The 12,155-nt window shown below is 41.5% G+C and overlaps 1 protein-coding gene across 3 annotated transcripts in view; it reads right to left on the reverse strand.

The window, feature by feature from the left end:
• abca1 (ATP binding cassette subfamily A member 1) overlaps positions 1–12,155 on the reverse strand; it is a 150,144-nt gene that overhangs the window by 56,727 nt on the left and 81,262 nt on the right. For all 3 annotated transcript variants that reach the window (XM_033018219.1, XM_033018216.1, XM_033018218.1), the window contains exons 12-20: positions 7,859–8,056; positions 6,887–7,092; positions 6,556–6,732; positions 5,878–6,100; positions 4,526–4,747; positions 3,234–3,438; positions 2,733–2,846; positions 1,466–1,637; positions 39–170 (exon numbers count right to left, since the gene is read on the reverse strand). In XM_033018219.1, the coding sequence (XP_032874110.1) occupies positions 39–170; positions 1,466–1,637; positions 2,733–2,846; positions 3,234–3,438; positions 4,526–4,747; positions 5,878–6,100; positions 6,556–6,732; positions 6,887–7,092; positions 7,859–8,056 (1,649 nt within the window). The remainder of the gene's footprint in view (positions 1–38; positions 171–1,465; positions 1,638–2,732; positions 2,847–3,233; positions 3,439–4,525; positions 4,748–5,877; positions 6,101–6,555; positions 6,733–6,886; positions 7,093–7,858; positions 8,057–12,155) is intronic.

The following is a 12,155-nucleotide window of genomic DNA, read 5'->3' on the forward strand; positions in this document are numbered from 1 at the left end:
AGAGAAGAAAAAAAGAAAAATACATTAACTGTACTCACAGATCAAAGAGGACATTGTGCTGCGGACACACTCCCAGGCTTTGCCGGATGGAATTCAGGTCAGAACAAATATCTTTGCCTAGTATATAGGCTGTTCCAGAGGTTGGTGGGAACAATCCTGTCAGTATTGATCTGCATCAAGAATTGACAACGTAAGGAATTGCATCAAAAAAAACGTTCTACATAACCAAAAACCCTTACAATATATGTTAAACAAACTTAAGCATTTGAATGGAAACACTTCAATCCCCCTCATTATTTGCTATTTGTTTTAAATCAGGTTTAGCTTGCTGAAACATTTTTTTATCAAATATGATGTCAACATCACAAGATTTCCTATGTGATGACCTTTTCTGTTTACAGAGCAGAAGATAAAACATTGCTCATTAGAATATTTCAGGACTGGATCCACTGACAATGAAGGAATAGTGAAATATCTTTCAGATGCAGAGCAACATGGGCAGGAACCTGTATGGTGTTCCCATGGTAAGTTTAGCCCAGAGTGTAGTTCAGATGTTGCTACTAATATTGGTGTTCCTCCTATGATTTTATACATCCAGACTGTTCTTATTATGTAAATTATTAATTTTTAATGTGATACATTTATTGGGTAATATAACTGTTAATTAATCTGCACATCTGATTAAATGTACCCGATATGTCAGGCATGTCCTGGATAACAGAACCTTGCAGTGTGTATTTTTAATGCAAAGGCTGTTTTAAATCTAGTCTTGGAGGTGGTAACTTGCCAGACAGCATCCATTTATCCCCATTGATCTACAAGAACATGTGATCTACAAGAACTGCTGCCTCAAGAAGACAGCTAATATCATTAAAGACCCGCACATCCCTGGCCACACTCTCATCTCGCTGCAATTATTGGGAAGAAGATACAAGAGCCTAAACACTGCTTCGGGACACAGCACTTTTTACATCTACTTCCGGCACACCAGGGGCAATATACAGATGACAATGTGGGGCGAAATTGGAGTAAATGGGGGAAACCCTCGCGGACACAGAGAGAACATGCAAAGTCCACACAAACTGCACCCGAGATCATGATCAAGCCCAGGTCTCTGGTGCAGTGAGGCTGCAACTCTGCCAGTTACGCCACTGTGCCAGGCCAGGTTCACTCCGGGTTCAAGAACAGCTTCCTCCCATGCTCTTGAACCACACTGCACAACCCTAACCATAACCTTACCTCAGTACTGAACCAATATGGACCTTGTATAAGATTACACTGTTGTATAGACCTTAGTTTGCACAATTATAGTCTGATTGCCTAGAATAACATAATTTATTGCATTATTGTTTATTGTATATGTATTTGTTGTGTTGCATTAATGTGCCTGCTAAGCTGCAGCAAAGATAGATTTTATTGTTCCGGTCCCAATGCGTATGACAATTTGATTCTCCCGTCTCCTTACATTGTGGTAGTCTTGCCAGCACCATTATGTCCAAGGAACGATGTGATCTGCCCTTCATAAAAGCCCAGTGAGAGCCCATCCACTGCCAGCTTCTTGCCATCTCGGTAAATTTTGACCAGGTTTTGAATGGACACACCAAGTTGAAGATGAGTTGGTTCCTCCTCCACGCAGACTGAAAGAGAACAAGAGGTCATATAGCATGCAACCACTGAGTAACTTCATCCCAAACAATACTTCATGGCACAGGATAAAAACTCCACAGGTGTTGGAAATCTGAAGTAAAATCAGAAAATGTTGGAAATATACGATGGGTCATTCGTCCCTCTGGAGAGAAAAACAAAACAAAGTTCAGATGAATAATCACTGCCCCTGAAGCTTGGATTAGTTTCTCTTTCCACAGCTAAGACATGGCCCACTGAGTGCTGTAAGCAAATTTTGAGTCAGGGTTGAGGGAAGATAAACCCGTTCAGGTTTATCTTCATAAATACCATTTCCTATGAGAATAGCATGGTTTAAATCATAAGATGAGTGGCTTGCATTTTGTTCGTTTGAAAAAAATGAAACTTTCCTCAGGTGCAGATACATTTTTTTCATTCACAGGATTGAGTGCAAGGCCAACATATGATGCCTATTCCCTGAGCTGAACAGATTCCTATAACACTTCAGAGGATAGTTAAATAACGTAATAACAAGAGATATATTTTTTGCTAATGGGCATACCAAATCAGATTTAGCTTTATGATAGTGCACTTGCTTTATAGTCACCATTAGTAACTCCTAGTCCTTATTCTAGTGATTTGATAAACTTACATCAAAACCCTCATTCCCCGTGACTTGGAACTGATTGTAATGAGTTTTAGTGCTGAATATATAGAGAGCTTTAATCATGTTTATCAAGACTGTGGGAATACAAACCCATTAACAACTATTTTGCTGTGTAACCTTTGTGAAAACTTATGGAGTAAACCAAAATGACGTTAACAGTTGGCAGACCAGACTGCATCTAAGGAGAGAGGAACAGAATCCAAATGTTTTTGACTTGAAACCATAACTCTGCCTGACCTGCAGAGTATTCCATACTTTACTATTTCATTAAAGACAACAAACTGGACCAGGAGGGTGAGCTGTGAAGAATCCAATGACATTTATGTCTGTTTTGATTATGAATCATAGCTGGAGATACTACAACAGAAATAATTATATTAAGAATATATCAACAACAAAAAATTTGAATGTCACATTCTTAAAGTTGTTCTGAACCACTTACTTCGTGAATCTGCGCTCTTTGCATATGTAGACTGACTGATGTTCTGAACTGGATCTCCACACCAATAGGACTTGGTGAAAGGAAAGTACCAAGGTTTGGGAATACCATATTGACCTGCATAAGAAACAAGCCACAAAATCATTACGAAGAATGAGTCATAAGAGTACCTGCATTGTGCTCTTAGATTGAAAACCCAACTTCTTTTATTCATATTAAATGTTGGGTGATAACCATTTACAGCCATATGATCTTGTCAAACAGACATGGTTTGCTTTGAAATAGATGCTGCTGTGAGTCTTGCCACAAATCCTGTCCACCTCCAACACATTGGCTCATGCAGTGATGTCAAAAATAATTTTATATATTGTGGCGCAAAATGATTTAGAAATGCATGCGCAAAACACAGAAATGGTAAATGGCCAAAATTATTCCAGGATACAATGGCCTTTACATGATGACTACAATTTGTTAGTAGGGAGAGGTATAAGAATATTTCCATACCTGGGAACACGGCCTCAATGTACCAGGTCATAACTGCATAGAGGAAAGTGTCGACCATCATGAGGATCATGGATGTGGTGATGTTATACTCATTGTCTTTCGATGGGATTACAAAGAGATTGGCCCACTGGACGCCGATTCCCTGCTCCTCAAACTGCGCAAAATAGTCAAAGCCAAAGCCAAATGCAACTGGTGACAGGAGACTCTGCAAACACAAGATGATGATGGAATTATGGTCAGCCAGCCAGTCAAGTGATCTTGCAGTGCCAAGTGGATGCACAACCATCTTGGTAATGATGGAGTTCCTTTGAAAATGGGTCCCAGAATATCTTTGGGCACAACTACAATCACTCATGGAGAAGCTAGAAAATATTCCAAAGTTTGTGTATTTTGGAACTCCATAGCCTTGAGCCTTGAGCACAATCTTGCCCTGACATTGTTGTGCGAAAATGAGGGGGTGTCTGATGCTGAATTAACCATTTAAAAAAAAAAATTCAGAGGTGGTGGCTAGATCTTTCACCACTAGTCACCAGTGGTACACATAGTAGGCGTGGCAAATTTGCATTCCTCAATCAACACGACTAAAAGACCATCTGCCCATTATATGTTTTGTGCCTTGTGTGAATGCATTAGTTATATATTGGCTGCCATGCTGTACACAGTACATTACAATGGTGAATACACAATATTGAGCCTTCACTGTTCTAGAGTGTTTCCAACATTTAAATGACAAGGTGTTTTGATTCTAAAGCAGTAGCACCACAAAACAAGCTCAGTCGTCTCAACTTTGCTTTCAACAAAATGAACAGTGCAAGAGGGTGAGTGGTAAAAATAACAGAAACATTGACAAGTGTGTTTGTAACCACCATCTTCAGGAACCACATTATATCATCATCAGATACAGCCTTGTTTAATGGTCTGAATGAGGGCCCCTTCATGTGTAGGAAAATAAAAGTGCGTGCGCTCTCATGAAGTGTTATTAAATAAGCATGTACTCATTTTACATTGAGTGCATCTAATGAAGGATACGTTTTACTCCTGTTATCAGTGATCACTTTTAATGTACTTCAGCAAGGCATTATCCAATCTGCACAGTTGGATGCAGATTGTTTTTGTAACCTGAGGGAATATGCGCTTTCATGCTTCTACTGATTTAGAGACATTTGAATCAGAAGATGATCCACACAATACTACTGCATTACAATACTACAAAATCTCTCCCTAGAGCTAACGCTACCTCAAAAACTGATTGTGTAACAGCATTTGTAATTTTGGTGAAATGACCTACTTACAGCAAAGATTTTGACCGGGTAGGTAATGTATTCCTGCCAGGCCATACACAGCACATAAGGAAGGTAGAGAGTGAAGTAGATAATCCCTCCACAGGCTGCTGCCAAGTTCGCCTTTGAGAATATTGTGCTGATCACGAAACACTGTAAGATGGTGACCACTGCAAACACCGCGAGAAACGTGAAGACAGCAAATGGGTTACTGTAAGGCAAGATATTCCCTTCCTGAAAGAACAAGTAGAAAGAAACAGCCTTCAAATTTAATTAATGCTTTAAATGCAACACCAAGAAGCAAAAAACTCCAAATACATTTGAATTGTTCTGTAAATGCAATAAAAATAAGTGTCATATTTGGATGCAAGCACAAACAATGTCATTGATTCCAGGTGAATTCCAAAGAATAGCTTGTAAAGAAGGAACTATTTTCTTTCCAAAACCAAATAGCTGATTGTTTAAAAGGTACATTTACTTAAATTGCACATCTCAAGTATTTTCAAAGCCTGCCATGAAATTAGAATGTTGAAATATGACACAATAGTAGAGCTGATTGCATTGACCATGGCAGCATCCAGGTTAACATTTCAATCTCATTATGTCAAAAAGCCATAGTATTGTTGCCAGTGCAATACTGTGGGAATACTGCACAGTTGCGAGTCTCAGTTGAGAGGTTTAATCAAGACCCTTTCTGTTCTCACAGGATAAAGTAACGGTGGGGGGGGGGGGGGGGGGAGGTCACTGTTTACAAAAAGTAAGAGGTCACCCTTCTAAGATATACATGGAAATCTTTTGGCTTTGTGAGGGCCACGAGTCTTTCTACCTTAAAGGTTGGTGCAAGCATAATTTTTGAATATTTTTAAGGTTGAGGTAGAAAACATATAAGCTAGGGAAAGCATTTACTAAGGGTAGATGAGAATGCAGAGTTAAGGTTACAATCAGATCAGCTTTGATTTTACTTAATAGTCGAGCAGGCTTGTATGGTTGTGTGGCCTACTCCTGCTCTGAATTCCCATGTTTGCCTGACTCTACAGCAAACTGTGACTGTTTCTCATCACCAGTATTCTGAATATCTGGACGGTGAAGGTGGGGGAACATCCATGGATACCCATCTGAACTATCAACAGATCTGTAACTACAAAACAGTATCAGCATCAATGACATGCATCCTTGCAGTCACCTTCAAGTCCATAGAAACGTTCACTGATGCCAGTTGAAAATACAGGACAGGTACATCCCTATCGGCCCTGAACGTCCATGCTACCCATGATGCCAAATTAATGAAAATGAGTTAATAAAGGATGAAGTTCATGCAAACTATTTTTATTCAATTAACCACCATCTGGCAGATTTCCACCTACCTTTAGAATTACTACCAGCAAGCCGGCACTGATGAGCAGAGGGATCAAACTGCTGATGAACCAGCTGAGCCACAGGGTGCCACTGCTCAGTCCCATGATCCGCATGGTTTCCTTCAGCCTTGTTTCCTTCTCATACACTATCCCCTTGATTATCACGGCCACCGAATATATCCAGGCCAGAGTGGTGAATAGAGGAAGGGACTGACTCAAAACACGAAGAAACCTAAGGTCAGATGGCAGAAGAAGAACAATTTGTTTATTTTGGAATTCTTCAAACAATTGCTGAGTGAGTGAACTTACTCAAGCACTTTCTTGTGATCCCTTAAGTCAGGTAAACATAATGAAAACATCAATCTACTGGTCTGCATCAGATGCATGTGAACGTGGAGTATTGGATGGAAGTGCCAAACAGTTCCCTGCAAGAACATTCAGGAGGAGCACTGTATTCTGCTCTCTCGTACGTTTCAGACTGTTAAGTCAGTGCAGAAGGGGGAAGCTGTCTACTCTTTCCTACATCTTGGGAAATGTATATTATGGGAGGTCGGCTGGGCAAAACAGCACCCACTCAATTGGAACATGGAACTTTACATAGAACAGTACAGCACAGGAACAGGCCCTTCCACTCTCAATGTTCATGAGAACAGGATGCCAAGTTATTACTAATGCTCTTGAACTTACAGGTCATCCACGTAGCAGGGGTATGGCATTTGCTGAATGTATACACCCGTCTCCTCCTTGTTGCCTGTTACAGTGCGGATAATTGCATGCTCTATTATATCCTGCAGGTAGGAAAAGCCGCCCCAGATGTAACGGAGATCTTCAAAAGGGTCAGCACGTGGACCTGGATCCCAGTACCTTCAGGAAAAACGCCACATTAGGAACATTAGTGATTCTGAACAATAAGGGCAAGACAATGCAGCAAGCTGCCATGACTATGACATTTTGTTTTATTTTTAACTAAAATTGTTGCATCTTTAAATGCCTTCATTGCAGCTATCTGAGCCCTTACCCATCCATTATCTTGTTTGTCCGTTCTACGTTGTCTATATCCATCCGAATCTTGTACTTCATGTGCTCTGATGGCTTTGTACTGTTGGAGTTAGAGCCAAGGAACACAATTCCAGCCCAGAACTTACTCTCATCCAGCAATTCCATGGATTTGTTGATTAGTTTCTCCTCAGTGGACACGGGTTCCAATTTGTCCCATTTTATACACTGCGGGCAGTAACAAGTGATGATTACTGTGAGCACAATTATCACTCTCAGCTGTTAAATATAAAGACTTGCTTGTAATAAGGAACTTATTCCTGCCTTCTCCCTCCTGAAGAGCACTACTACACATGGCAGGAGTTGGCAAAATGTATTCTAAACCCTTAGATTTGTAGGTCTAAGGGTAAATTCTCAGAACTGCATTTGGAATTACATAGAATGTACAGCACATAAACAGGCTGTTTGGCTAAAATGGTCATTCTCTACACTAGTCTCTTTAAACCTTTCTAGATCTCATCAAACAACATAGTCTTTTATTCCTTTCTCATTCATATATTTAGCTCACTTACCTTTGAACAATATTTGCTTCAAATATGTCTAACTTTTTTCTAAATACGCATTCCAACTACTGTCTGGGTAGATTTGTTTCTTCTGAATCCCTTATTAGATTTTTAGTAACTACAGTATCTTTCTGACCATGAATCTAGTTTTCACAACAAGAGAGCCTGCTCTTTTAGAATATGAAACACTTACAACCTCTCCCCAACCATTCAAATTTCAACAGAAAAGTGCCAAACTTCTTCAGTTGTTGCTAATAAATAATACCTCTCAGTTCTGGTACCATTTATTAGCCTGGTATTAAACCTGGCTCTCCTCTGTGATAGAGTAGTTTTATCTCTGGAACCCAAAACCAAACAGCACCCACAGACCACAAAAAAAATGATTCTATTGTGTTGTGCAAGAAGCATACCTTAAACCTCTTAAAACTCACCTCCATCACAAGCGAAATTGTGTGAATTGCCTGTTCGGTCTCATTGTATGCCTCCCTCCAGGTATATGTTGACTTATTTGAATGTTGAACCTCCTCTGGGTATTTAGCAATGAAGTTGGTGATGTCATTGACTGTCCAAGAGGTTCCAGCCAACTTTGCATCAAAGTAATCAGCCATAACCCGCTTCTTCAATAGACTCTGCGAAGATAAGCAAGGTTGAGAAACAAATTACATCTTTACAGTGGACAATGGCTATAAGACATATTTGGAAATTGTTCTTTTCAAATATTTAGTGTAGCTTAGTAGAGATGCAGCACGGTAACAGGCTCTTCGGCCCATCAAGTTTGCACCGACCAACAATCCCCGCACATTAACACTATCAATTTACACTTATACAAAGCCAATTAACCTACAAACCTGTATGTCTTTGGAGTGTAGGAGGAAGCCGATGACTCGGAGAAAAGCCACGTAGTCATGGGGAGAATGTACAAACTCCATACAGACAGCAACCGTAGTCAGGATCGAACCTGGATCTCTGGTGCTGAAAGCGCTGTAAGGCAGCAACTCTACCGCTGCGCCACAATGCCACCCTATCATTTATCCTGGTCCCTTTGGAAGATACGATTGAATTAGCTTCCATCACATTTTAGGTAGTGCTTTCCTGATTATTTAAGTGTATTGTACAACAACAAAAACACTAATTTCCCTTCTTCTGGCAATGATATTAAAAACTGGTGCTGATGGTTTGACAAAGTGCCTATTCTTCATGTCATCTAATGGAGTGCTAATGGACTGGAGAAGGAATCATATCAAAGTACACTCATGAACACTTTTCAGTGGAAACCCCTGACTTTCTTTCCTAATTTCTGCAGGACAAGGAAGTTCCCACCATCTCAGCTTTGGAAGAGATCTGCCACTTGAGACCTTCCCAGCTCAGCATAAACTCACTCTGTATTGAGTCTAAACAATGCATAGGCGTATTGAACCGTTAGGAAATTCAGTCACAATTCATTCCATCAGTAGAAATTCACCCTATTTTAGTGTGAGGCATGGCACCAATTTGATAACACTCTGCCGCATACTTCAATATGTTTTGTCCTGTTTTGTTAAAGTAATGAAGCTATTACCGAAAAGCAGCAATGCCTTTAAATTTGCAACATACATTATTTGCATTGTCCAGCAGAGGGCAATACAAGGCAGAGGGCCAGGGACAGGAAGCCGTTGAACTAAGTGCACTGAGCATAAAGAATCCCTGCTTGGTGCACGATATGCTCTTCGGTTACAAACCAGACTTAACTTGGGTGCCTACTTACTCAAAGAAAGAGTATACTGAGAAAACATCATGCCTGAAAAATCAACATTAAAACTGATTTCACACCTGCCTTTCTTTAACTAGGCTTGTTTTAAATGCAACCGAATACATGCTTTTAGATTTCGAAATGGGTTTTTCACCAGACAACCGACTTCTAAATAAAACCAAATAAGTTAGGATCTCAAATCCCTTCTTGAGCAAAGCTAGGGAATGAGGGAAACACATTTGTCCTTAGAAAATGAAATGCTTGTCGGTGATCTACAATGCATTAGTTAATGGTGAATGAAGCTAACATTATATTTTGTTATCATAGAAACAGAAACATAGAAAGTAGTCGCAGGAGTAGGCCATTTGGCCCTTTGAGCCAGCACCGCCATTCAATATGATCATGGCTGATCATCCAAAATCAGTACCCCATTCTCACTTTCTCCCCATATTCCTTGATTCCGTTCCTTGATTCCATGTACAATGTGTATTAATATGGTAATACGGTTTTCTTTAACAACAGTTTGGTGAGGTTGTTGTTAGGCAGTGTGGTATAGGTGGGGGTTGGTAGGGGTCTGTTTTGCATGTGCACACACCTGCTCAGCATGTCTGTGTGCGTAAACATTCACAATGCAGTAAGTCATGGGACTCCAGGGCAGGAAAATACGCAATGGCTCAGTGCGGCCTCAGGACAATGGGAGGGGCAGCCCCCATCTATGTTTCACATTCCCAAATTTCATGTCATTCTGCTGCCTCTTCCCATTCACCCATTCCCCAAATCTTCGGCTTTCTGACCAACAGCTCACAAATGGAACACAGGGTAATCTCCCCCCCACCCACCCCCCCACCCTATAAATACTCTACCACTTGCAAGATATTTCTTGCAATATTTACTGTTTATCAACTTGTTAATGATTGAACTAAAGAACTTTAAGTTCCATGACTTATTTCCCCCGCTCTTGGTGTTGTATGGTAACTAGGGTAAAGGTTAACAATGGTAAACAAGCTACACTAACTTGCCTGACGTTTTGTGTGCTCACCCTATATTTTCACTTTGGTGGCAATCAGTCATAGACTTTCTGCTCAGACCGTTATGGATTGTGTGCTAGCAAACGCTTGTTGCTATCTCTCTTTAAGCTGAAGGCTTAGATCTGAGCTGCCTCCTGAGTTGTGCTTTTGTACAACAGGTTTGCTGAACCTTTTCAAAAACCTAGCGTTAGCACCAACGTTGATGCAATCTGTAATCACTGAGATGCACATTCCGGAGCTTTCATTCTAACACTCCACGGCTGACAGCTGAGTAAAATGGTAATTGTTCATTGGGGGGGGGGGGGGGGGGGGGAGAGATGCTGTGGGTCATGATGCAATGAAACCAGTGGAAATTAAAAAAAACTGCAGACAATGGAAATCTGAAATCGTAGACCTGTGGTCAGAACTCTAAAGACAGAGTAGCATTGGGTCTACAATCCATGAACCACATGTGATGTAAACATAGAAACATAGACAATAGGTGCAGGAGTAGGCCATTGGCTCTTCACACTGTCCTGACTCACCTGGACAGACAGGGCACGTATGTGAGGATGCTCTTCGTTGACTATAGCTCTGCATTCAATACGGTCATCCCCACCAAGCTCACCACCAAACTCCACCAGCTAGGCCTCAGCTCGCCGATATGCGATTGGATCCTGAACTTTCTGACGGAGCGACCGCAGGCAGTGAGACTGGGCCCGCACCTGTCCTCCACTATCACCCTGAGCACCAGCACACCACAGGGCTGTGTACTAAGCCCCATGCTCTCCTTCCTCTTCACTCACGACTGTGTTCCTGCATTCGACACCAACACCATCGTGAAGTTTGCAGACGACACAACAGAGATTGAGCTGATCACCAACGGTGATGAAACAAAATACAGGGCGGAGGTGCAGAACCTGGCGGACTGGTGCACACGTAACAACTTGTCACTAAACACCTCCAAGACCAAGGAGCTGATTATTGACTTCAGGAGGTCCCATAATTGAGAATACGCCCCAATCTCCATTTACAAGGAAAGTGTGGAGAGAGTGTCCAGCTTTAAGTTTCTGGGCACTCACATTTCAGAGGACCTCGCATGGTCCACCAACACCGCTGCGCTGGTCAAGAAGGCACAGCAACGACTGTTCTTCCTGAGGACATTAAAAAAGACTGGTCTGCCCCAACAGCTGTTGACAACGTTCTACCGCTGCACCACAGAGAGTATATTAACGTATGGCATCTCTGTGTAGTATCTCAGCTGCACGGAGGCGGAGAGGAGAGCTCTTCAGCGCGTCGTCCACAGAGCGCAGAGGGATCATTGGGACAGAGCTACCAGCCTTGGAGGGCATCTACCACACACGGTGCCTCAGGAAGGCCGTCAGCATCCATAAAGACTCATCACACCCCTGTAACGGACTGTTCGAACTACTTCCCTCCGGCAGACGTTACAAGGCCTTCTACGCCCGAACCTCCAGACTCAGAAACAGCTTTATTCCAAGAGCTATAGCGGCTCTGAACCGGCCCTGCTGAGTGACCCCCACCCCTCCTGGACTGTCTCCCTCGGATGGTCACGACACACAGCTTATTTATTTATTTTCTTTTTCATCGGTTGGAGCTGCATACTAAATCTTGTTGCACTGACGTGCAATGACAATAAAATATATTATTATTATTATTATTATTATTATTATTATTATTATTATTATTATTATTATATTATTCACCACTTCGAGCCAGCACCACCATTCAATATGATCATGGCTGATCATCCAAAATCAGTACCCCATTCCTGCTTTCTTCACATATCCCTTGATTCCATTAGCCCTAAGAGCTATATCTAACTCTCTCTTGAATACACCAAGCGAATTGGCCTCCACTGCCTTCTGTGTTAGAGAATTCCACAGATTCACAAACTTCTCTGGGTGAAAAAGTTTTTCCTCATCTCAGTCCTTAATGGCCTACCCCTTATTCTTACACTATGACCCCTGG

This window comes from Amblyraja radiata, chromosome 3 (genome assembly GCF_010909765.2).
Source record: "Amblyraja radiata isolate CabotCenter1 chromosome 3, sAmbRad1.1.pri, whole genome shotgun sequence".
NCBI classification, from domain to species: domain Eukaryota; kingdom Metazoa; phylum Chordata; class Chondrichthyes; order Rajiformes; family Rajidae; genus Amblyraja; species Amblyraja radiata.